The 23290-nt window shown below is 49.1% G+C and overlaps 11 protein-coding genes and 1 non-coding gene across 13 annotated transcripts; 6 read left to right on the forward strand and 6 right to left on the reverse strand.

Annotated features, from left to right (window-relative positions):
• The first annotated feature begins 261 nt into the window (after positions 1 to 261).
• FVEG_12968 (hypothetical protein) lies at positions 262 to 1703 on the forward strand. Its single transcript, XM_018902350.1, has 2 exons — positions 262 to 605; positions 650 to 1703. The coding sequence occupies exons 1-2, from the start codon at positions 388 to 390 to the stop codon at positions 1578 to 1580; spliced, it is 1149 nt and encodes a 382-aa protein (XP_018761053.1). The 5' UTR covers positions 262 to 387; the 3' UTR covers positions 1581 to 1703.
• Positions 1628 to 4254, reverse strand: FVEG_12969 (hypothetical protein). Its single transcript, XM_018902351.1, has 4 exons — positions 3652 to 4254; positions 2354 to 3604; positions 2041 to 2307; positions 1628 to 1988 (listed from the first exon to the last, which is right to left on the reverse strand). Exons 1-4 carry the CDS (start codon positions 4163 to 4165, stop codon positions 1738 to 1740), a joined length of 2283 nt encoding a protein of 760 aa, XP_018761054.1. The 5' UTR covers positions 4166 to 4254; the 3' UTR covers positions 1628 to 1737.
• An 827-nt stretch (positions 4255 to 5081) lies between these two features.
• On the reverse strand, positions 5082 to 8183 carry FVEG_12970 (hypothetical protein). Of its 2 annotated transcripts, XM_018902352.1 has the most exons (6): positions 7889 to 8183; positions 7786 to 7822; positions 7277 to 7736; positions 7101 to 7231; positions 6642 to 7053; positions 5082 to 6588 (listed from the first exon to the last, which is right to left on the reverse strand). In XM_018902352.1, the coding sequence occupies exons 1-5, from the start codon at positions 8030 to 8032 to the stop codon at positions 6725 to 6727; spliced, it is 1101 nt and encodes a 366-aa protein (XP_018761055.1). In that variant the 5' UTR covers positions 8033 to 8183; the 3' UTR covers positions 5082 to 6588; positions 6642 to 6724. The 2 variants fall into 2 exon arrangements, with proteins under 2 accessions (XP_018761055.1, XP_018761056.1); XM_018902353.1 differs by lacking the exon at positions 5082 to 6588 and having other exon boundaries at positions 6619 to 7053.
• Positions 5287 to 6564, forward strand: FVEG_12971 (hypothetical protein; the record flags this gene model as incomplete). Its single annotated transcript, XM_018902354.1, has 1 exon — positions 5287 to 6564. One exon carries the CDS (start codon positions 5287 to 5289, stop codon positions 6562 to 6564), a length of 1278 nt encoding a protein of 425 aa, XP_018761057.1.
• A 991-nt stretch (positions 8184 to 9174) lies between the features above and the next one.
• Positions 9175 to 9926, reverse strand: FVEG_12972 (hypothetical protein; the record flags this gene model as incomplete). Its single annotated transcript, XM_018902355.1, has 1 exon — positions 9175 to 9926. Exon 1 carries the CDS (start codon positions 9907 to 9909, stop codon positions 9175 to 9177), a length of 735 nt encoding a protein of 244 aa, XP_018761058.1. The 5' UTR covers positions 9910 to 9926.
• Positions 9927 to 10852: 926 nt separating this feature from the next.
• On the forward strand, positions 10853 to 11148 carry FVEG_17410 (hypothetical protein; the record flags this gene model as incomplete). The annotated part of the gene is made up of 2 exons (XM_018906652.1): positions 10853 to 10906; positions 10963 to 11148. The coding sequence occupies 2 exons, from the start codon at positions 10853 to 10855 to the stop codon at positions 11146 to 11148; spliced, it is 240 nt and encodes a 79-aa protein (XP_018761059.1).
• On the forward strand, positions 11120 to 11650 carry FVEG_12973 (hypothetical protein; the record flags this gene model as incomplete). The annotated part of the gene is made up of 1 exon (XM_018902356.1): positions 11120 to 11650. The coding sequence occupies one exon, from the start codon at positions 11120 to 11122 to the stop codon at positions 11648 to 11650; it is 531 nt and encodes a 176-aa protein (XP_018761060.1).
• Positions 11651 to 12390: 740 nt separating this feature from the next.
• On the reverse strand, positions 12391 to 12506 carry FVEG_17411. Its single transcript, XR_001989327.1, has one exon. It is a non-coding gene; the product is annotated as a 5S ribosomal RNA (ribosomal RNA).
• Positions 12507 to 14446: 1940 nt separating this feature from the next.
• On the forward strand, positions 14447 to 14737 carry FVEG_17412 (hypothetical protein; the record flags this gene model as incomplete). Its single annotated transcript, XM_018906653.1, has 1 exon — positions 14447 to 14737. One exon carries the CDS (start codon positions 14447 to 14449, stop codon positions 14735 to 14737), a length of 291 nt encoding a protein of 96 aa, XP_018761061.1.
• Positions 14738 to 18096: 3359 nt separating this feature from the next.
• Positions 18097 to 19041, forward strand: FVEG_12974 (hypothetical protein; the record flags this gene model as incomplete). Its single annotated transcript, XM_018902357.1, has 1 exon — positions 18097 to 19041. One exon carries the CDS (start codon positions 18097 to 18099, stop codon positions 19039 to 19041), a length of 945 nt encoding a protein of 314 aa, XP_018761062.1.
• A 921-nt stretch (positions 19042 to 19962) lies between these two features.
• FVEG_12975 (hypothetical protein) lies at positions 19963 to 20589 on the reverse strand (the record flags this gene model as incomplete). Its single annotated transcript, XM_018902358.1, has 4 exons — positions 19963 to 20078; positions 20136 to 20284; positions 20336 to 20529; positions 20587 to 20589. The coding sequence occupies 4 exons, from the start codon at positions 20587 to 20589 to the stop codon at positions 19963 to 19965; spliced, it is 462 nt and encodes a 153-aa protein (XP_018761063.1).
• A 346-nt stretch (positions 20590 to 20935) lies between these two features.
• Positions 20936 to 22870, reverse strand: FVEG_17413 (hypothetical protein; the record flags this gene model as incomplete). The annotated part of the gene is made up of 3 exons (XM_018906654.1): positions 20936 to 21211; positions 21267 to 22730; positions 22787 to 22870. The coding sequence occupies 3 exons, from the start codon at positions 22868 to 22870 to the stop codon at positions 20936 to 20938; spliced, it is 1824 nt and encodes a 607-aa protein (XP_018761064.1).
• Between the last annotated feature and the right edge of the window lie 420 nt (positions 22871 to 23290).

A 23290-nucleotide genomic window follows, 5' to 3' on the forward strand; every position in this document is an offset into this window, starting at 1 on the left:
AGAAGTCCGAGATTTAGTTCGTTTGTCGTCTGACGATGGGATACAATGCGCAGCGGGTGAGTATGAGAATTGAAAAGTAAATACAGCTTTTAACTCTTCTATACGTATGTATAACGGCAAGTCGCGACGCCTGCCGTGAGGCGTGAGCGTTGCGTGGGAAGTAACGTAGGGATCTTTCCCGTCGAATCACATGCCGTTTGAAGCCGATGATCAATTGCGTATTCCTTTTCAGCCTCAACCGCGCTAGTTGCAGCGAACCAAGATAGACTTTCTCGCCTCCCGAGGCACGCTCGGATACGAACGACTTAGCGGGGCACGCGAGACTACTTATTATCCCAAACCGCACATCTTCATCCTCATAGACTCTGTTTCACTCAACTACACGCCATGCCAGACGACAAAATGACCCTCGAAGAAGCCCATCGGCGCTTCAAAGAACCTCTCCCCAAACTAACCGCCATCAAATGCTCTGTCATCGCGTATGCGCTACGAGCTTTCATCGTCGTTGCGAATTATGGTCTTTCTCTGAAAGAGAAGATCGTGACGCCTGCTAACGCGCCGAGTCTTACCAAGACATACGCGTGTCGACCAAAGTTATCGCTACGGTACGTCTTCAACTCACACTTCGAGCAAAACCTAACTGTCATAGAATATTCTTCCCCAAAATCCATGATGAAAACTCTGGAGATAAACTCCCTACGGTATTTACCATCCATGGCGGCGGTTTCGTCATGGGCGATCCTCGTGATGACGACCACTTCAATTACACCTTCGCCAACATGCACTCTGTTCTCGTCGTCGCGCTAGATTACTCCAAATCACCACGTACTCACTTCCCAACCCCAACATACGACCTCGAAGCCCTCATCCTGGCTGCTCTCTCCGACTCATCCCTCCCAATTGATCAAGACCGCGTTGCAATCATGGGTTCTTCAGCTGGCGGAAACCTCGCGCTGTCTGTATCCCTCCTCCCGAGCATGAGCGGCAGTAGCGATGGTGTACGTCGTATCAAGACCGCTGTGCCGATGTATGCAGTCGTCGACATGTCTGTGAGGAAAGAGTACAAGGTACAGACTCGGCAGTGGAAGCCCTCTTTTGGAGGGTTTCGAGCAAAGAAGACGGATATGCTGTTTCCGCTTTCGCCCGTTTTCGAAGCTGCATACTCTCTACCTGGTCAAGACCATCATGATCCATTGTTGAATCCTATTTTCGCGAAGAAAGAGCAACTACCGCCGAATATCTTCTTCCTTGCGTGTGAGCTTGACATGCTAGCTGGAGAATCGTGGAGAATGATTTGTGAATTGACGGGGAGAGAGATTGGAGATGAGACTGTGGGGAGAGAAGAAATTGGGCCTAAGGGGGAGTTGATACTGGACGATGAGAGGTATTCGTTTGAGACGAAGACTAAAGAAGGGAGTTATAGATGGTTGTTGATTCCGGATCAGATTCATGCGTATGATAAGTATGAGAATCTGGTATTGCTTCATGGGGACAAAGAGCTGTCTAAGGATGCTGAGTTGAAGTTGGTGGAGGCTCAGAAGGTGATTGGGAAGTGGTTGTTTGATGGGCCGTTTGCTTGAGGGATAGATCGATATAGACGCAGTGGAAAACATACTTATTCCGAAGTGTGGTCTGTTTATCGTGAGTAACATAGGTCAAATTAGCTATCTACAAGGGCATCGCTCAAGACATTCTTCCCTGCATCAAGTTCCTTGCACTGATATACCGACAAACTGCTTAAGAACCTCCTCCACCACCACAACCACCACCTCCTCCTCCGCACCCACCGCCACCGCATCCTCCGCCTCCGCCTCCACAACCTCCAGCTCCAGAACAAGCAGCCCCAGCACATCCACCACCATCCCCACCACCCGCACATCCTCCTCCCGCTGCATTCCCTCCACAACTTCCCGCCGCACACCCAGGCGCAGCTCCATACGCATACGCCACCGGGACAAACACAACCGGTGCCATAAAGGGTCCATACACTACACATATCAGTCAGCACTCAATCCTTAGTTCAGGAAGAGGTAGACTCACTCCAGTAGGAATAACCCCAGTGATCGTAGTACTGATCCTTAGGAGGAAGCTTACGACCCTTCTTCTCGGCGCGCTTACACGCCTTTTGGTAGTTCTCTTCAAGGCGCTTGTTCTGAACCTCCCGAAGTCTGTTCTGTACTTTTTCGACGTGGCTTGCTGCGACGAGGCCTTCGTTTGATGTGCGGACGGCGTTGTGGGAGGAGATATGGGCTGAGTTGTCGGGGGGACACATATCTGCTGCTCCAGACTCGTAAAACTTATCGGCAACTAGATATGTCAGTTATACTTCTTGTACAAAGGGGGGTTTAGTTACTCTTTTCGCTATGGGAGAGCTTGAGAACGCGGCCGATTGATGTGACGTGTGCGGCTCGTACGCTCTCGCAGTACCAGCATGTACACTCTGAGTAGACCTCGTCAAACATCTCTTGGTAAATCTTGCTCGTCCACTCAAACCCATCGTTTAACTTCTCATCCTCTATCTTATCATCATGTCGCACGTACTTGAACACTCGCTTGGTGGTGTACACAAAGTACGACAATGGCATGAGTTGGTGAGTATGCCAGCCTAGATCAACATCGAGAGTAGGAACAGCAGTTTTCTTGGGATTCTTGGCGATGATCCGCATGAAGCGATTATACTTCAAGCAACATCTATCCATGGTCTCTCGCGCGGTGGGAGAGTGCAGCCAGTCAAGCTTGCACATCTTTCCAGCAAAGATTCCCTGTCGCATCACAGCGCCGCAAAGATCAAGAGCAAAAGGGCTGAAGTTCTCCCAGTATCGAGACATCATCTTTCTGATACAAACTTTTGAGAAAGCCGGGACGAGGCCCGCCCGGCCCCTGGCGACGCTGCCGTTGATAGTAGCGAGAGCACTCGGTTTGAGAAGTGCCTCGGACTCAATCAACTTGCGCACAGTCTCCATGGTAGGCGGATCCTCAGGATCAGGTGAATCAAGAAGATTCTGGATCTGAATGCGCAAAACATGCTGAATCATGCGATTGGGAAACATGCGCTGATCAAATGGTGCGTTGACGAATGAATTCCCTTGGCGAACGGTGATGGGAACGGGGGTTCCGCTGTTAGGCCAGAGAATCGTGCCCGGCATGGGATAGCTCTTTAAGACGACGTTCTCAGCATCTTTGCAGAACTTTGCAACGCTAAGGGTCTCTTTTGTCACGCGGGTATTGCACTTTGGACAGCGCGCCTCAAACCTGATGTCGCCGTAGCCTGCGCCCATGAGACCAGGCCGATCTGGGGATTTGGGTGTTTCCTCGAGACCGCAGGTAGTCCAGGGGACGTCAAATGCTTGAGCGCAGTTCTTGTTAGGACAAGAGATGGTCTTGACGAGAGAATCGTCGACATTATCCCATTGACGGCCTGTTTGGGCGACCCAGCGAGCCTTGTCGTCGTCGGAGACATTGTAGCTGAAGGAGCCGTCGATGGCGGCGTTGACGAGACCCCACGGCATGCCAGACTGCCAGAATTGACGGTGGCCTTGTCGGATGCAGTCTTCGAGGAAGTTGTGGGGGTTCAGCATGTGAGAGTGATATACCATCAACACGTCTAGAGTTTGTTAGTGCTTGCGTTCTTCTGTAGTTGGATTTACTCACCAAGCGGCGGGAGGGTCTTCTTCTCCCACCAACGAGGCGCATCACCAACAGGAAACTGTGCATAAGATGGAGAGTTCTTGTCAGTCATGACACCCTCAGTCAACGGGCTCAGTTCCCTCGGGAGTGAATCCCACCACGCCTCATACCGATCCACAGCCCTCGCAACAAACAAGGCCCACCGCTTCTCACGGATCTTGCTCAGTGATTTCTTCTTATCCTCCAGTTCGCGGTTAAACTCCCCCGCGGCGGGATGTTCATCAACGTCGCCGTTCTCATGGACAACCATGTTTCCATCGGCGCGAGTATCCCATAGTCCCCAGAGACCGTCTGTGTAGCCAACATCTTCTTTGAGCGCTTCGAATGCGAAGAGGAGACGGAGGTGGGCGAGGCATGTGCTGGAGTCTGGTTCGTGGGGGAGGGAGTCGATTTGGAGATCTGTAAATGGGGATATGAGGTCATCTGGGACGGGGGCGGGTGCATCGTCCACGGCCTGATAAGCCGGAGGGGCGGCCATTTTCAAAGTGTAAATGTGAGAATAATATACAATGGTAGATTGATTATTTTAAATGAATGAGGTTGGTTGTTGATAATCGTATTGTTGTGTGTAAAGAGGAAACTTGGCATTTTATATCACGGAACTGTGCCGCGGTGCAGGACCCCTTCCATCTCGCCATGTTCTCCACGTCGGCACGTTTGCATCATTTGTGGACAGGCGAGGCAGTGCAGGCGCGTGTGTGACTGGTTGGATAAGCAAACCCAGCGGAATTGATCACAAGGATAAATCGAAATCATGCCGATGATCCGACTCTCGCCAATTGCTGGTGCACTAACATGTCTGCGGGGTAATGCACGTTATTGGGGTAGTGTCTGTTAGGCTAACAACGAAGGTTACAGCCACCGCCCGGCTACACCCACGTATATAAACAGGCAACAGAATTCTGGGTGCTAATCCTTGAAGAGATCTACGGGCGGCGATTGCTGCAAGGCTGGGCGTAATGATCAACGCCAAGATGGAGCATCTGATTGAATGCGAAAATGGAAGGATTCTTTTCTTCCTTCTAGAAGGCCTTGGGCTATGCCTTGCATTGGGGCTGTGATGACGCGCTGCATGCCTATCACGTCTGTTCTGGACCGTCACGAATTGGGGGCCGTTTTTGGACGAGGCCAACATAACACGTCAGTGCTGAGAAATCAGGTCATTGGGATTTGGCAATGACAATTACGTATCAGGCCCGTCGCTTACAGTAGGTGAAAAGGCTGTTGGCTGCAGTCAAGTTTTCGTGCGCGTCGCATCTCAATTGGGAATGCGAAAATCACATGACGGCCCGCGATGCCTGCGCGACGAGAAAATAGTCTGATCTGCCCGGGGAAATCAAGCCTTAGATCCGACAAGTAAATTAACGGGTCAAAAGCCCCGATCTTATAACTCGTGGCTGAATTGAGTGGCTTTTTTGCGAAACATTGCGTGTTGGCTGCACCATCATCTCGGTGTATTGGCGTAAGACGGGCCTTTCACCTCAAATAAGCCGGTGCAAATCACCGATATCACTGTGTATTTAGACTTCATCTCGCAAATTAAAGTTATCAGATCAATTCCTCATCATTCATAACCGACTATTTCCATCGTTTGCTAAAATGCCCACACTCAAAGTTCTCGTTGTAGGCGGAGGCATCGCCGGCCCCTCAGTAGCCCACTGGCTCTCCCGCACCGGCGCAGAAATCACCCTCATCGAGCGCTCCCCCAAACCCAGAACGAACGGCCAACAGCTCGACCTTCGTCATCAAGGTGTGGCTGTCATGAAGAAGATGGGTATTGAGCCTGCGATTCGCGCTAAGCATGTTCATGAAGTTGGGACGCAGATGATTGATACGAATGGTCGGACAAAGGTGTTTTTTCCGACGGTTGAGAGCGGGAGGGGGCATCAGAGTGTTACAACTGAGTATGAGATTATGCGTGGTGATCTTGTGAATATCCTGTTGGGGCTTACGCGGGATAAACAGAATGTGAAGCATCGCTTTGGAACAAGTGTTGCGAGCTTGACGCAGGATGATGAGAGTGATCCGAATGGAAAGGTTCATGTCGGGTTTGACGATGGTCAGAAAGGCGACTTTGATCTCGTCGTCGCTGCTGATGGCACGGGTTCCAGAACACGACAGCTCATGCTTGGGCCTGATGCACCCGACCCACGACATTTCCTCGGTGGCTACATCGGCTTCTTCAGCACCCTTTCAAAACCACACGACACAAACCGCTTCACATTCTGCCATATGCCTGGCTCGCGCTGGCTCGGTACAAGAAAGGACAGCCCGGACATGACGCGCGTGTACATGAACATACAGAGTCAGAACGAGGGGCTGGCAGCGGCGCACAAGTCAGGAAAGCTAGATCATCTCAAAGCTGCATGGGCGGATGTCTTTGCAGATGGGAAATGGGAGAGCGCTCGGTTCATGGAAGCGTTGAAGAATTCACCAGAGGCAGATGATCTGTACTCCACGCCCTGCCAAGAAGTTCGACTTCCGCCGGGATCATGGTCCAAAGGCCGTGTCGTAGCCCTCGGCGACGCAGCGCATGCTCAGACTGCAAATGGCTTCGGAACAACATGGGGTATCGTCGGATCGTACATCCTCGCCGGCGAAGTAGCGACTCTGCACAAGCAAGATCCCAGCAAGGGAGTCGTGCAGGGCGTCAAGAAATATGAGGAGGTCTTTCGACCGATAGCGACATGTATGCAGGGCGAGCAAAGCGCATTCGCTAGAGCGGTCTTTGCGCCAAAGACGCAGTTTGGGGTGCAGATGCTTCACACGCTGGGGAAACTGGCATCGTGGTTCAGGCTAGATCAAGGAATGGGCCTTGATTCCAAGATTGCCAACTGGCAACTTCCAGAGTATCCGGTACTGAACGCTCAGAAATGAAAAGGGGGGTATCAATCAACAAAGCTGTATAATAGTTAGACACGCAATTCATCTCTTCTCATGATTACAAAACTCACCTCAAATGAGTCAAAACACACCGAGGTATATATACAACAAAAACGCTCAAGGTATCAATATTACAGATCACAAGGAAATTTCATCATCGGGCACTTTTCTGCGACGACAGGGAACCTCTACCGCCAGAATCAGTCATGCTAGGTGTATGGTGTTCACGCTGCTGCAGCCGCGATATGGAGTTGACGTCTTTGGCGCCTGGCAAGCTGATTGCGTCGTAGTCCAAATAGGCGTACGCACGCTGGCCCTCAATGACCTCCTCGACGTCCCGTGGGCTGCGGGATCGGCGCAGGGCGATGGAGTTGGTGTAGGTGTTTGAGGCGTGGCTGAGGCCGTTGGCGGGATAGGTGGTGTTGCCGGAGGAGAGGCCTGGGATGAATTTGCGGAATATAGGGCGGAGAAGAGCGAGACAGCCTGGGAGGGTTAGTGATGGTCAATGGGGTCCTAGGGATGAGGCTTACTGGTGAAGACGGCGAGGTGGACTTCGACGTTGGCCCATACCATGGCGAGGGAAAAGTCGTAGGGGAATTCTCGTGAGTTGGAGGTGTATTTCTGAGCTTCGACGATCTGAAAGATGGAAGCAATGCCGACCCTGCGAGTGTAAGCGACTGATAGTCTCATGATGGATTGAACTTACAATGAACCAAGACTGAAAATACCAATGACAGCAATCTTCTGCCCCAGTATCAACTTCATCCTCACAACCTCAAACAACGGCAGCGCCAGAATAATAAAATCCATCAAACAATGAGTCAAATCAGTCCCGAGATAATATTGCCCGATATTATTCATGCACTTCCCATCGATCGACTTATCCCAGTACGCCTGCACAGGCATGCAGTGAAAGATGGTCATGAAGGTCCGGATGGTGATCCAGCATCCACAGCATACCATCAAGATAATAATAGGGACGCGTATAGATGAGAACTGGAAGATGCGACGGTAAAAGGTGAGCACGGACATCTTGCTGAGGAAGATGGACCATGAGTACAGGATCTCGCTGGTGAAGAGAATCTGGTGGGATTTCTCGAGGATGTGATCGATCTTGTCTTCGGGAAAGTGACCGATTTTGCGACCCATGTAATAACATGTCGTCCCTTGGATTGTTAATTAAATTGATGAGATGAAATAAAGGGCGTCACTCACACACGACGAGAAGAATTGCATAACCAAGAGCCACAAACTACACGAGCATAAGCATGAGCATTTATTAATCACGTCTTGACTTAGGTAGGGTGAGGGCGCGTACCCAAGCAGCGATTGACAAGGCATCGTCATAGCCAACGCCCATCTTAGTCATGCGCCGCGCCTTGATCCTAAGAATCAGCGCGAGCGCACTCGCAGGCACAGGAATGATAATGGCGGCCCAGACATTGGGAACCCGGCCCGTCATGATTGAAGCGGCAGCAGCAAAACGCTGCTGGGAGTCATTGAATTGAATTGCGTTGGAACGAAGAGCGAAGAGATGGGAGAGCGGGGAGGATGGAGGGAAGAAAAAAAAGAGGGGCGACTGGGTGAGCCTTTATGCCGAAGGAGAGATACGAGCGCGTAGGATTTGGCCTTATCCGTAGATTAGGTACATTAGCTGGTGCTTGGGGCCAAGCAATTAGCATTGCCACAACGTTGACAGGCCAAGTCGTGCTGTGCTGTGCTGTGCTGCGCTGTGCTGTGCTGTGCAACCCTCCCCCCAGCACCAAAGCTGAAAAGAACAAGACGGCCACTGATACGGTGAATGGGGAGAGAGATACGCCCCGTCAGCTTTCGATAAAACGGCTGCCTTATTTTCAACCCTTGTCCGCATCACTCTTGCATTCGCTCAATGGGGGAAAAAGTCGCGCAGTCATCTTGATGCCCACACACACTCTGTTGGCAGCGAATCAAAGGAGCCAGAGCACGAGACACTGCGACGCTGATCAAGTGACCACCGAGATAAGGGTTCAATTGGCCCAAGCTGAAAACGCAGTCGTTATCTCTCGAGTCTGGCCATGGAGAGATAGGCTTTTCCTTTAGGCTTTAGACACCTTCTTGATGGGGGTTAGTCTCATGTCGGTGAGATTTGTTCTACAGCCCTTCTTTTGTTCTTTCTGGTCGTTTTGGAAGGCACAGAGAATTGGAATTTGAGAGGAGTTGGGTCTTTGGTACACGTCATAACGGCCGGGGTCGCTGGGTAGTGGATTCTACCCCGGACTTTGTGGTCCCACTTGGCCCAGCGTTAGCCGTTGAAATGTGCCGCCCGTTAAAATGAGGCTTTCTTTGTTGCTTATCGCGCGCATTCTTCAATTGAAAGACAGGCGGGACGATTGACTGCGAAGTGGTGTGGACAAAACACAACAGCCTCGTGAGGCAGGCTGTGAGCGTGACTCATTTTAATACGAAATTGTTTGCTCGCAGAATAAAGGAATGGCATGCAGTATGGACCGTGCTTGGGAGCAAACTTGTTTATTGAGTTTATTGATGTGACGCTTTGGTAATTACCGCGATAAGCTGCCCTGCCCTGCCCTGGTGAGTTCAATCGGCAAATCTCAAGTCGTGTCATCAGTACACGATTGTTTCTGCACGGTCCATGATTTCCTGGCAATTCTTCCAGATCCTCCTTCTGTTCTTCAGCCCCGGCAATTCTCCCAACCGTCGGCTCAACTCCCCCCGCAATCGCGTCCAATTCGTCCTCCTGCAATCCAGCATCCTCACTGGCGTAAACCTGTAACTCTGCCTCTGCTTCTCTGCAAGCTCGACTTCTTCAGCGGCCAGCCTCGCGATTTCTGCTGCATCGTCTTCAGATCCATCATCCCAATCACGTCGTCCGGCCAATTGCATCTGAACGTTGTACAAGGGCTTGCCGAGTTTTCGCTGCTCTGCTGCCGTTGTCGTGACGAAGAATAACAGCGGAGCGCATGTCCATGCTTCGTACAGCCAGGGGAGTTCGCGCAGGGTTAGATGGTAGAAGAGCGATTGCGGGAGGAGATGGTGGAATGTTCGTGATGATAGGCGCAGGTTGGCGATATCCCAGGAATCAAGCTGCAGTAGAATTTCTAACTTGATTTCTTGCGGAGGCTTGGAGAATATGTCTGTAGAGTTCGGGGAAGTTACAACTGAGGAAATGTCATCAGCACTGCAGGTATTCTGCACTGAATCAAAAACATCCTGCAATCCGGATACGAAGCACGGGTTCGCGGCCAGGAACTCGTCGCCGGCGTGATGTAACCAGGGTATTTGCCTCGCCCTCTTCACAGCAGCATGTTCCGGCAGCCGCAAGCCTAGCGCCCATGTCATATCGCCCAACTCAAAAGACCGTGGACATTCACAAAGCCATATCGATATATCGACGCTCGCTTAAAAATCTCAAAGCATGTCGGATGGAATAACATTCTCCCCGCCCCTCGGCTATCAATATCCTCGCTGCGGTTTGGGAAGATATGTTGGTTGAAGGGTCCCCCTGGATCAAGATCTCCACGTTAGTATTCATGTGGCTCCCCGTTGCACATCGATGCTGCTACAAGGTTTTGGTACGTGTTACACTCTCTCTCATTGCCTCGACTGAGATGCGGCTTCCGTGGTATGCACTGGTCGACCTGCGGTTAGGCCCAGAAACATGTTCAAAACGGATAGAGTCGAGATTTCTGGGTGCGAGCGAACACGTCCTTGTTCCTGAGCCGTCTCTCGGAATGGAAGTACAATCTGGTTGCACGCAGTTTTGTCTCCTGGGATATGCTTCAATGTCATCATCTGCGTGGCTATTCCATGCTGCAGAAGGGTGTTCTCCATTTGTTCGGTGACGGCCGATGTGAAAGCTGACGTCGCATATCATGCGGCGTGCTTCTCCATGGTCCCTCGTGGTAAATTGAAATAATGGATTATTATCCCCGTTGCTATCAATCCAGGCTGGAGACATTGCTGCGTATATGCCTGTCATGCTTGTTTGATGCTAGCGGAGGTAGAATGGGAATGCTTCAGGGAACTGTGGGTTTGTGATTGATGGTATCTACTTTGACTGTCCGCATAATTTAGCCCTGGTAGTAAGTAGAGATTATCTGTCACGCTCTACACCATCGAGTTCTAATCGATAAGCATGAAAGCGGCGCGAAATGAACACAAAGTGACGTAGACCCACTGTACCGCGTTCATCTCCATCAACTGTACTACCAGCCAACCAAATTGTCGAGACGCATGAGAACTACCTTCAATTGAGACCAACTTACAAGCAAGACCCTACGCAATGTCAGAGCCTCTCGCACCCCTCCAGCCGGAGGTCTTGGACGCTATGAAAGCGGTCAGATCCGCTCGACGCCGTGACTCAGTTCCTCACTGACCATCCCGCTCACAAAGAGTATCATCAGAGACAAGTCAGCCGAAGCAGCTGCACTCAAAGAAAATGCCCCTCCAAAGTCTACACCTGCGAAAAAGACAACCCCAGCTTCTGGCAAGAAGCGCAAGGCTGAGCTGTCCCTTGATGAAGAAGTCGCCGCGCACAAGGCAGACCTGAATGACACAATCGGCCACGCCACTTTTTGAGGACGATAGCCTTCCCAGCTGCAATGTCATCCGCACCAAGTTCAACAAGCTCTTTGACTCGGGCGTCATGAACAAGGCTGAGTTCTGCAGAGCCACCGATACAAACTCAAGCTCCCTTGACAAATTCCTCAAGCAGAAAGGTCCCTTTGGCGGATGTAACAGTTCCGTCTGGCGTAACGCATATGTATGGTTTCAACAGCGTGAAGTCATGGGTCTCAAAATGCCAGACGCCAAGAAACGCCAGCTCCATGAGAGCAAGAAGGATGCTGCCGAAGGAACTCCCTCTAAGGCTATACCTTCAAAAGCTCTTCCCGATATCAGTGACATTCACCTAGAAGGCGAAGAAACAGACGATGTCCCCATCTATGATGACTGCGATGAGATCCGGCGCAAGATAAACGCGCACATGACAATCCCTAGCGTGACGCAAGCGCAGTATCTACGCGCAGTTCAAGGCGCCGACGTGCAAGGGGATCCAGTCAAAGCAGCTTTCGGACTTTAGAAAGGCGAAGGGGAGTAATGCTGGGGCCAAGAGTAGTGTGTTTAACGGGTCGTATGTATTTTAAGAAGTTGAAGTGCGCAGAAGAAGCCTGTTACGAAACATAGGATAGAGATGACGTTTTTGCATCCTGGGGGTTTTCCGAGGGATAGGGATGATAGGACTACTTGGTTCCTTGGTGCGGCTTAGCTGGCTTTTGTTGATGGGTCTTTGATCTCATGGGCTTGGTTGGGAACGTGCTTGCGTGCTGCTTTAAATCTGCTGGTCAGTATGTGAAATGGGACTGTATTACTTAGGTGTTCGTTAAATGGGATTCGGTACTTGGTCCTTTGAACTGAAACTGCTACCTGTGATGAATACACTTGCGTAGACTTTTGCCAGGCGGTTCTCGGTGATAGAGGAGGGCACTGATAACGGGTTCAAGGGACTGGGAGATGCATAAAAGAGAGCTCGCGGTTGCAGATTTACATACAGAAATATAGGCCAAACCTCCGCTGCAACAGGGTAAAATGACCAGCCTAGTCGATATCTTGCGTGCGCCAGAGAAACTCGCCGTTGTCAATCGGTTGAGACATTCAATCGATGGTTGCTTCCAGCAAGCTGAACCCCACGACATAATTGGTCTCAAGTGAGCGCACAGCGACAGGGAGTCACAGCGCAGCCAACAACCAACATCGCAACCACCAAAAACGAAGATACAACGCAAGAGAAGAAGCAATTCAGAGTGCAAAAACAGCAAAAGATACATACAACAGCGGGGATTCGCTGGTCGTCACCGACCCAACTACTAATCCGCCGGTTAGTGGCTTGACTATGGGAGAGCGGACGGGATCCCGTATTTTCCACTACCTTTGGTCGTATGTGCTGGATAGCGGCGGGTTTGTGCCCTATATTCATGCAGATTTCGTGGGTCTCGAACGCGATTCAGTGGGTCGGTCTGCTGGCCTGCAGTCTCAGGCATTAGCAGCTTGAAAATTGATCACATCTCTGACAGTCTGTGACTCGTATTGAGACAGATGGAATTCGTTGCGCTCTACTATTGCATTATCTGAATTTGCCGCTAGAAGTCACTTCTGATCCTCTTCAAGCTCTGGTGATTATTTGATGCTGTACTTGTTTTTCGTCACGATACCTATTTTAGTTTATTACATTGAACCCATTCGGCAACCTCGAATCAGACTGCAAAGCAGAAAATCGAGCAGAAACCCGTATTAATGACAATCTGTTATCCGGAGCATGGCTTTAATCAAATGATGTTTCACTTGTAAATCTTTGCTTATCATCTCCTCCCGCCATCCTTCATTGATACAATGCGCATCTGTCAGTAAACGCAGAGCTACCCTACAGAATTAGTGATCTATGAGATGCTCAGCGACAGTGTCCACGACGCACTGTCCCAAGCCGCACTAGCGCCCCAGCTCTTCTGACAAGTTTTCAGCATTCATCTTTCCCAGACATTCACCGCTGGGTGAAATCTCTGTTCTCATCGGGCCTTTGCAGTGTTTCTGTAGCAATAGAATCGATCACCCACTACTTGGCAGCCTCAATCATTTGCAGAATTCTCATTCAATCGCGATGCCATTTGCTCAAGTCGTCGCCATACCCACTGAACCTAGTCGCATTTCCCTGGTAGCGAAATGAGGCTGACAAAAAAAAAGTGGCTGGACCCAAATCAGAGTTTTCACGCTGCCTCAGGCGCAGCCTCCGAAGCCCCACTATCCCTCTGTATAAAAAACCGATCCTCCTCAGACCTTTGGGATTTTTTTTCTTTTCTTCTTCATGTCGACAATACTTCAGTACGTCCCCCCTACCTACTACCACTCCACCACCAAACGATCGCTAACAACGCCTTCAGGAGAATCATTTCTATAGTATTCGACCTTCTCTTGGTTCCCTAAAAGAGCCACAGATCCCACCCTGGTTGATGAATGTATATCCTCGACACCCTAGAGTGAATACCCTTTTGGTCCTCTCGCTCTGTCCGCAAGGATGGCGGTGGTTGTCTTGTGCAGCTGCTGTATAGAGATGGTTTGCTTGATGATCTCGACCCCAGCTGTGGTCTTGCCTTTGGGCGCGTGGCTGGGGTGGGTGTTGATGGACGTCTGACAGGCGTGTTTTCTTTTATTCTTTTCATTGCTTTCTGGGGCTTGTCTTCGGGAGTGAGGAAGATGGCCGAGACGCGATGATCGGTGTCGCAGTCTCGGTATCGTGATGTGATTGTGAATGTTTGTTACCCTTGTCTCACTCTGAGATCTGCCATCTTACTCCGTGGCTTATTTCTATTTTTGTTCAAGGAAGATTAAATGTAGCCCAATACTCACCGCGATATACTAGCTGTAAAGCTCCTGTGGATATAGCGGTCCATCATCATGGCCACATCCTGTAACGTACTTTTGAAAGTGCTATTCGTAGATCCTAATATCTTCAGTCTCATGAGTTGATGTTGATTTGAAGTCGAGCTTCGAATCACGTAAAAAAAAAAATGGTGCATTGCCGAGCATCTTCTGCATCTCCTCTGCTTGGAGGCCATGATTTTTTTTTTTTATGTCACTGTCTGGCAAACCCTCGAGGCTCTTTGTTGGCCCTGGTTGACTTTTGCTCTTTCAGTCTCCCGCAGGCGGTAACATTGACTCATATGTCCCTTTGTCTCTTGGTTCGTTGTTCAGAAATTATGTTCGAGCGTCATCCCATCACAACAAAGAGGACGGTATATATATACCTGTTGCTACAACTTCTACTCTCGATTCTTCCAGTTACCAATCAACAACACCAGAAGCTACCACTACAACAATATCCACCATGTGTATCGTCAAAACTACCCCCAGAACCTGCGGCAACTGTGAAGCCGAGGATCTCGCACTTACCAGCAAGGAGGAATGCCAAGCCGTCGAGGATCGTAAGGACTGTCCGGGAAAGAAGGAGATTGTGGTCAACGAGGCATGGCTGTGTCCAGCATGCCATGCCAACACAGCTCGTGGCACGTGCTACACGGAGCCATATGACTATCAGCCAAAGATCCGACAGGAAGTCGCCAAGAAAGAGACTGGTTCCTTCGCGGATAAGGTCAAGAAGGTGTTTGGCAAGAAGTAGGATAATATGCTTCTATGCCAGCACCGAGTACGCTGTCAAGCCGCCAACTACACAAAGCTTTTAGTAAGATTTCTGCTCCGTAAGACGATGAAGGCCTGGGACCGTAGCAAGACGTAGTTTCAGAAGGTTCGAGAAGACAACACAGCGGTTCATAGTGATGGGTATCTCAGTCGCAAGTTTTACTGATAAATATATTCTTCTGCGATAAATGCCAAGCCTCTACGAGGCGGGTCTTTATTGAACGCCATGTACCTGTGAAACAAAAACAGTGTGACTTCTGATGTGTTCAGTAAGCTATAAGATTAAGGAACACACTTGAGGTGAAGCAGTGAAGTAATAGAGCAAGACTGCCGTGAACATTGGTCCAAGTAAGGCGCATGATCTAAACCCCATCTGTTAAGTCTATCAACTGAACGTTAGTCCGTAAGAGCTCACTGCAGCTCTGCTTCACTGAACGTTCGCGTGGATGACTGAACCATTACCCAGAGTGCCTATGCAGAAGGTCTGCTGTTCAACATGAACACCGAGTTTTCCTTCGCTGTCATTGCCGTGTAAAGCTTGAAACATTACCTTGTGTGGCCGATTCACCATCAGTATATACATCTGTTCACATTGATCGCATCAAAACCCGATCAGAATTATTATATATAGTCTCGCAAGCCCTCCCGCTCTCCAAGCAGCTCAACTCAATTACAAACCTTTCATCCAATCAACCAAGCTTACAAGAACACCCGGCAGCTTCGAACATGTGCAAGGACCGGTATCGTCGCACCCTTTGCGGTGCCTGCGAGAAAGACCCCAATGGTCGAGAGAAACTCGGATACCAGAGTTTGGGAAGAGAGGAATGCGAAACTGCCAAGAGAAGGGGGAGGCAATGTCGACAGGAGATTAAAGAAGAGAGGGACGGTTCCTGTCAGGTATGCGGGGAGCATACCATGTATGGACTGTATGAGGTTGGACGATATTGGTAAGAAAGTGCACGGTTAAGCACTCCTTAAGTTGGAAGTTCGCAGAACGCTTCAAGCAGTAGTCGGCGGCTTAGTTGGACTGCTGAGAAGAAAGAAAGAGAATTGAACTATTTGTTACAAAGTCCCTAGAATAGTTCTGTTTAAGACTTCATTTGTGAAAACGTAGATATTTACCCAGTTTGCCGCGTATTCCAGGGACAGCACCAAGACTGAACCAGTTTCTGTTTCATCTGAAGACCTTCCTTCTATGGCCTGTTTCACCGTCCACTGCTTATTCCGTCATTCATACAGACTACGGATCTTGACTCGTGTACATAGGTCCGTGACAATGGCATCATATTTCTTTGAATAGGAGAACGAGATGGTGAGTTTCCAGCACCGTTTGCAATTTTCATCGATGAGAAGGTCGTGAGGTTTCAAGGGCAAGTTGGCGATCCTGATCGGGCTTCCATTGGCCGTTAGGAAAGGCTATACCCATTAGGTGTAGCCTCTTCTTTTGTTGTACGGAGGGAAATATCTCTGACAAGTTGAATTGCTCATTCTTCCTTCTGACCACCACGCTGCCTAGAACTGTGTAGTACTGAGGCTTCCATACTGACAAGGCAGATCCATCCGACGTGATTGAGGGCAAACCCAACGACCGCTTTGATCTGTCCCTAGATGCTCCTCGGCGAGTCTGGCGAGTTCTTTTGGGCGTTGACTATATAAAACTTTTGTCAAAATATTTGGCAATCTAAAATTAACGTGATAGAACTGCCTATCCGGTGAGCGCGCCAATGACTGGGAATCTTTGCGATCCTCGTTGCTGTTGATTATATCGGCTCGACGATTTTGCTGATTGGGGGAAGGGGTTTGTCATGATGGCCGAGGATCTCGGATAAGGCATCAAATATGGCTTTGGAGAAGGAGGTGGCGAATATTTCGTAGAGTCTTAAAGATATACCGTAGTCGGGGTTACTTGAAGTTTGGGGGGGAAAGCGATATAGTCTTTGTAGTTGAGGGGGAGGCCCGCCAGCTTTCAGATGCCTCTTTTGGTCTCACAACCTCACTTTGCCTTGGCGAACTCTGAGGATGGCTCATCAGCGGGAGAAGTAGAGGCTGGGCAAGGCTGGCGGCGAAGACAGCTAGGAGACTTGGGCTCTGTTTGGGTGACCTTTCGCTTGAGCTTGACGAGGTACGAAATAAGATCCTCTGGTGATGTGTTTGAACAGGTAGGTTGTGAGTGCGTATTCGCCATACTTGGAGCGCGCGCTCGCATCGGAAGTGACTGTAGTGGAGGTTCATGCTGGAATTTACTGATGATAGAGGCGCATGTGAGTCATAGGATCAATTGAAACATCACAAGTCATCTCAAACCATCATAGCATACCTAATCTCAGTCTCGTAATAAACCATTATAGTTAACCAGAATTCATTCTCGTTTACCCAATCTTCTCTCGAGTGTCCTGATATTGTTAAGCCTGAAAATCTGGCATCGTCCCCTTTTCCACTGATAATCTCTATAACTCAAACCATCCAGTACCCCAAGTTCGCTGTTTCATGGTGAATAGAAACATCTGCGACAGAATTCTGAAGCTGAATCGCTCAGTACTATAGACTAAAAGGTCCCTTGTAAATAAAGCGACTATAGTAGTGATACATGCCTTTGGTCAGTGACTATAACCCCAGAGACCGTGTAAGACTGCGAGACATTACAAGGAAACAAAATCACCGCAGTTCAGCACATCAGTTAGTTGACCTAAAGAACACGCTTGATCCTTTGAATTCTATATGCTGTTCATGCTATATTCTAAATGTTGTTTTAGTATGTGTTGTTGTTCTTGAAAAGAAGTCAAAGACTTTATTCCATGTTCATGCATATTCATTCAGATCCATCAGAGCTTATTCTTTATTCATCTCGCGTTCAAACTGCAAAGTACCAATAAGTAGGCGAGGTAATTTACTCAACCCGTTGCTAACCCAGTACACAGACAATGGCGCAGTCACTATAAGATTATCAAGTATTACCTAACAACTCAATTTTAGATATACCAAAATATCATAGCAGTGACAGCCAAAAGATAGAGAGCAAAGGGTTTCAGTACAATGGAGAATGAAATGAGGCCAGTTCAATATGAACAAGTGACAAGTCAATTCCTGATTTATGCCTTTAAATACGGGATATGGCCGCGTATGAAAGACCAATTCCCATCCACAGCAGTATAAACCACCAACCTCCAACACTACACCTTCTCATCACCATTCTTCGAATTCTTCACAACACACAAACACACCTCCAATATCTCTACATTCATGATGGAACAGATTTCAGAAGATATGTCACTTTTTGTACATATTTGTGAAGAAAATTCACAAGTTTCAGAAGAGTTGTCACAGACCCCAGAAGAGACCATGCATGAACTCAAGAAGCAGCTCATGCAGAGTCAGCTGGATAGCCTCCGTATTTCCATGGAGAATCTTGCCCACAGTTTCGATCGCGTTACTGCGGCTATCATCGCCAGGTCTTGTTTGGCTATCCTAAAAAGCATGATAAGCCTTTCGTACAGCAGTGTGGCGCTATTTATTGACAAATATAATGAATATAAGCTTCGGTACAGATTCAAAGAGATTCAGGAATTTCAGGGATTGACTCGCTCCTTCGCAGATGATGAGAAAGACGATCAACCTGATTTCAACCAAGACCGCAAGGATAGTTTGCTGCTTTACGCAGCAAGCGTAATGCCTGTCTCATGGTATCTTCGCAACCATAATGACCCTTCGGGGTTATTTATCGATCAGGCTAAAACGATAAGAATGTGCTGTCTCGATGAGCTAAAGCACCAGTACGGGAATTCTTTGATGAAGTCTTCCGATGATGATGATATCGAGGCACCGTACGACAGGATGTTGGAAGAGATGGAAGATTGGAGAAAGAAACGTCTTCGAGTGCCAGTCACCGACGACGTGGTTTCTGTGGCTCTGCGGACGTACAAAGACTGTCGGGACCTCGAGCTTCCAGTTCCACAAGGCCTGGCCATACATGCCTTGTCCCCCTTGGATACTGGGGAAGAGTGGTCGGTTCAAGAGGTGGGGATTTCATCAGAACCAGACTCATACCCCCCTGGGACAACAATCGAGGCCATCACGATAACGCGCGAGCAGCTGCGAGCTCATTACAAGGGAGCAGAGTTTAAGAAGGAGGTTCCCGCGACTCACCCTACACTCGATAACCTGGACCTCGATTTTGACAAGGAAATCTGCAGTGAATGCGGAATTGTAGTCGCTTGGAGATTTGTTGGAAGTGACGCTTGGATGGACCGCTATGGTCACCTTGTTCCGCAAGACCCCCTTCTCTGAGACAATCTGGGTTATCCTGGGTAGATCAACCAGGCTTACTCAAGCGAGTAGGTAGAAAAAAGTTTTCCCTTTGTTACTTTGGATGCCGGGATGGGGAGTCTGTACAAGTGTATGGGCTCGTTGGGGCTTGGGAGATGTTGGAGTGTGCTGGTCATTTTCACAGCATTACTCAAGTGAGTAGATCTACCTGGGAATGACATAGCTGTGCAGGGCTATGATAAAAAGTTGCTCAAGTGAGCAAAAAAAAAAAAGAACGAAACGAGTGTTCAGTCCATTATGATTATTCGTGGCAAGCTTACTCAAGTGAGTAGTGCTTACGGGGTGATTAGATGGGCGGAGTTATGTTGACGGGTACTCAAGTGAGTACATAGATACTGAAGTTTCTGAATAGACTGAAAATTGGTGGTATAAAGTTTGTGTGCCATTTATATTGGCGTGAATTCACTTATAGGTGAGCTATTATTATTGTAGACCAGGTCATGTAGCTGTGATCCAGCGATTCCAAATGAGGAGAGGGAGATGAGCTCCGCGAATTTCGATAACTTTCGGATCTAGTTGCACCAGGACGAGATTATGCAAAGTAAAATAGCTTCGATAGGCTACAGAAATGTGACCGCGGTTTGTTGTAAATTGGACCTGCATGGGAGGAGTTACGGTGGGGATTTCACTGAGCATTCACTAAAACGCCCTACTAACTTCAGGTGACTAAGTTGCGCGCAACTCGCCTTGTTGCATTGGACCATTGGACTCAAGGGAACATTCACTCAATCAAAAGCATATTCATCAAGACATTTCCCTGTTTATTCATTGTTCCTTGGGTCTAGTTCTATCTAAATTGATAGCCAACCACAAAATAGTTATTGTTTTCTTGAACCGATTACACCAAACTCCATTCCAGAATGCTATAACCTGGAAAAAGCACTAAAGGCGGGCCAACTTGGTGATGCCAATCGCGCGGATGAAGTCACCTCGCTTTTGCTCAGCAGTTCTAGCGCCGCGCAGATTGAGGGCTCGTAGAAGGCCGCCAAGCTCACGAGCTGCAATAAAGAAATCAGCATTAAGTAGCGACGGGGAAAGAAGATCGAGGTACATACCGTTGAGTCGCTGAACCTCACCATAGGTGCGAGGGAAATCGAGGATGGCGGCGCCAGTCACTGGACTGACCAGAGGGATGAGGGCCGAACTTGACGCACAAGCACCGGAATTGAGGGCTCTAGCATGGAGGTTGGTTGTTGTAGCGGTTCTAAGTGTTTGTCAGTAAGTATGGGTGGCATGGTCAAAGTAGGGTACTGACAGGCTGGTAAGACGTCGGTCAATACGGGCTAAGTGCTGGTCATGGACGCGAAAAGTGGCCTCGAGAGTATTAAGAGGGTCATTCATTGCATCGAGATGAGTGGTGATGTTGCCGAGATGACTGATCACTTCACAGAGGAAACCAACGATCTGAGGGTTTGCGGGCGGCGAGGAAAGACTGGACGACGAGTCGGACTGTGGATCATATGGTTAGTCAGTGATTCAGACTGCATTTTTGGGTGATTCACTTACCATCGCGCTGAGCTGGATTCGAGATCAGAATCGAGATGTTGTTGTGCTGGTGCTGCGAAGGAGGAAGAAACAAAAATTAAGGCGTGGCCGAGCAACCCCGCCTCGCGACGCAGCCCTCACCACTATCCTAAGTTTCAAAAATTAATCTACAGGCTTCCAAGTCTATACTAAATTACCTAAGCCTTTTTCTCGTTTAGCATAGACTCAAGGCGCGTAAAGGTGTGAGACTGTTGGCCCTGATACTAATCAACAGCGGAGAGTTAGCTGTACTAACCTGACTTTATCGCAAGTGCACCCTGCTTTACATTGCTCACCAAGAGACAGGAACGGAACCTCCCCTGTTTGCTTCTCAATCTCTGAGGAGCAAGAGGCGCATATATGGCTTAAGAAAGGGATGTCTCCCTCTCCGAAAAGACGCAAACAGCGAGAGATAGCCATTAAGTATCTCTTCGGCGCCATTATTCACAGACCCTGAACTTGACGTTGAAGTCGGAGAGTCTTGCTGTGGTTGTATGCCGTTTGGATCAAGGTTGTTTAAGTCTGACTGAATGGGCAACTCATGAATAGGCGAGTATATGTTGACTTGTTGTGCTGCACAAGTTGCTAAATCAGAGAGTTTCTCAACCTGTCGTTGTTGATCAGTTTGGGTGTTCATAAATGAGAATTTTGTGTACACTTACAAGCCCAATGCCATGTACTTCGAGACTAGTCATTTGGAACTGCAAACAGGTGTCAAGAGCCTCGCTGGCAATGGTCACGGCGTATTCATGACGGAACTCCTCCTCGTCAGATAGGGCTTCAACGTAGCCGTGGCTATTGGCTAAAGACCACAGCTTGATCCTGATCCAATGCCTGGTAACAAGAATATCTGCATGTTGAGCATGAGTATCGACACCAGAAAGTCCGGAAAATTGTGGTGGAATCCGGTAGCGTCGGAGGAGAGCGAGTATTGTGCTTCTGGTGACGTGTGTCGGAGCCTCTTCTTCCCAGCAGAAGCCTTTCCAACATTTTATTATATCGGGATCGATGAAGTCCACCTGCTCGAGCATGTTGCTGATGCATTCCATGGCAATGATGTTCTCGCTTTCACCCCTATCATGTGAAGATGCGATGGCGTTTTGTAGCTCCTGCAACTTGTTCCGGCTTAGTAGTTTCGTGGCTGGAATGTAGTCTCTTTGAACTGAGTAAATCCTCTCAATGATCGTGAGGCTAATCAATGTGCGGAGTCTCCTTTGTTTTTCTGTGTCACCAATCCGGCCATAAGATTCAGGCTTGTCGAGATTCATCACCTCGGCTAGAGCTGCGGCCTCCCTAAGTCGAAATCTGGCTGCATCGAAATTGCCCTTGCAGAACTGACAGGCGAACAGAAAGACACTCGTCATGATTGTCTCCAGAGTCGGGCTCTGGCCTAAATCAGACTGCGAGTGTAAGTTGACAGCCAGAGCCAAGTGAGCGTCAGCTCTTGCTTCACGGTTCGGCCATGAGCGTTTCTCCTGGCTCTGAACTGGCTGTAGAAGGACCAGCGAGCAAATGGCTTGTACCAAAGAGCCAAAAGATCGATCTTGGAGATGTCTTTGACGCGCGATGTTTTGATGAAGATATGAGCGGGTGAAGAAGGGCATGGATTGTTGTAGGCGCTCTAGGAATACGTCGATGAGCTGTGGGATGGTGCTGTCATCTAGGAGACGATCCAGCACTCCGTTTTGACTCGAGAGATGCTGGAGTGGTGGTGAGAGGCATAGTCCGGGACTTTGGGGTATGTTCAGTGGGAGCGATGGTATGCATGGAGGGAGGTCTACCACCCCGAAAAGGTTGGTTGGGTAGAAGAAGCATTCTCCCATACCAAAGTCCCAGTATTCTGGTTCCAGCTGCACGGAAGAGACAGTAGTAAGTTGTGTAGAATTGTTCATACACTCTGGACGCAGTTGCTGCTCCTCTATAGGAGTGTTCACGTCAACGTCTTCAACAGGCACCCAGTCTGCCGTATCTTCGTGCAAGATGTTAGGCCTCTCCAAAGCTACCCTTGAGTTAACATCCGGATCATCGGACGCCGGTCGAATGTACCGGCGTCTCTTTCGAGGCCGCTCATATTGGCATCCTACGCGGCTCTCTTGGCAAGGCGCACATGGAGTACGCCGGTCACACTGTGAAATAGAGTCAGAATCGCGAGACTGGGGCAAACACGGAGTAGTCAACCTACCTTGATCTTCCGATGAAAGCAGTGATCACATGATCTAGTTTGAACAGCACAACCCAAGGATGAATCGAAGACCACTTGGTTCATGTCGAGTTGGGATCTCCTTTTTCCGACACGAGGTGGACGGTCCATCTGCAGCAAGAGGCTTTTATGACGGATAAGGAATAAAACCGACACAGAACTCCCCTGGTCCGAGTTAAGAGCACGGGGGAGACTGCGGGGAACCATGTCTAGACTCTCGGTCCGACAAAGGTCTGGGCCGTCACTCAGACCATCTAAATGTCTTCCCACGAAGCAGAACTCGGGCTAGTGTCACTTGGTGCTGAAAATGTGCTGCTAAATGTGACATGTTGATTTAAGCCCAATTGGGAATATTTCCGCTTCAGACGAGAACAGCCAGAAACTCGCGTTACAATTGCCGATTTGCAAGGCCGCGTTATCCAATATGGCATGTTCGCGAGGATGAAATGTAAACGCCGAATGCCGTCGTCAATCAATATCCGTCAT

Source organism: Fusarium verticillioides, chromosome 11, assembly GCF_000149555.1.
Source record: "Fusarium verticillioides 7600 chromosome 11, whole genome shotgun sequence".
Lineage (NCBI taxonomy): Eukaryota > Fungi > Ascomycota > Sordariomycetes > Hypocreales > Nectriaceae > Fusarium > Fusarium verticillioides.

Coding starts and splice junctions, on each gene's coding strand:
- FVEG_12968 (XM_018902350.1), top strand. CDS start 388: ATGCCAGACGACAAAATGACCCTCGAAGAAGCCCATCGGCGCTTCAAA. Junction 606..649: donor CGACCAAAGTTATCGCTACG/GTACGTCTTCAA, acceptor TAACTGTCATAG/AATATTCTTCCCCAAAATCC.
- FVEG_12969 (XM_018902351.1), bottom strand. CDS start 4,165: ATGGCCGCCCCTCCGGCTTATCAGGCCGTGGACGATGCACCCGCCCCC. Junction 2,308..2,353: donor GCTCTCCCATAGCGAAAAGA/GTAACTAAACCC, acceptor TGACATATCTAG/TTGCCGATAAGTTTTACGAG. Junction 1,989..2,040: donor CTGGGGTTATTCCTACTGGA/GTGAGTCTACCT, acceptor TGATATGTGTAG/TGTATGGACCCTTTATGGCA.
- FVEG_12970 (XM_018902352.1), bottom strand. CDS start 8,032: ATGACGGGCCGGGTTCCCAATGTCTGGGCCGCCATTATCATTCCTGTG. Junction 7,823..7,888: donor CCTTGTCAATCGCTGCTTGG/GTACGCGCCCTC, acceptor ATGCTCGTGTAG/TTTGTGGCTCTTGGTTATGC. Junction 7,232..7,276: donor ATTTTCAGTCTTGGTTCATT/GTAAGTTCAATC, acceptor TTACACTCGCAG/GGTCGGCATTGCTTCCATCT.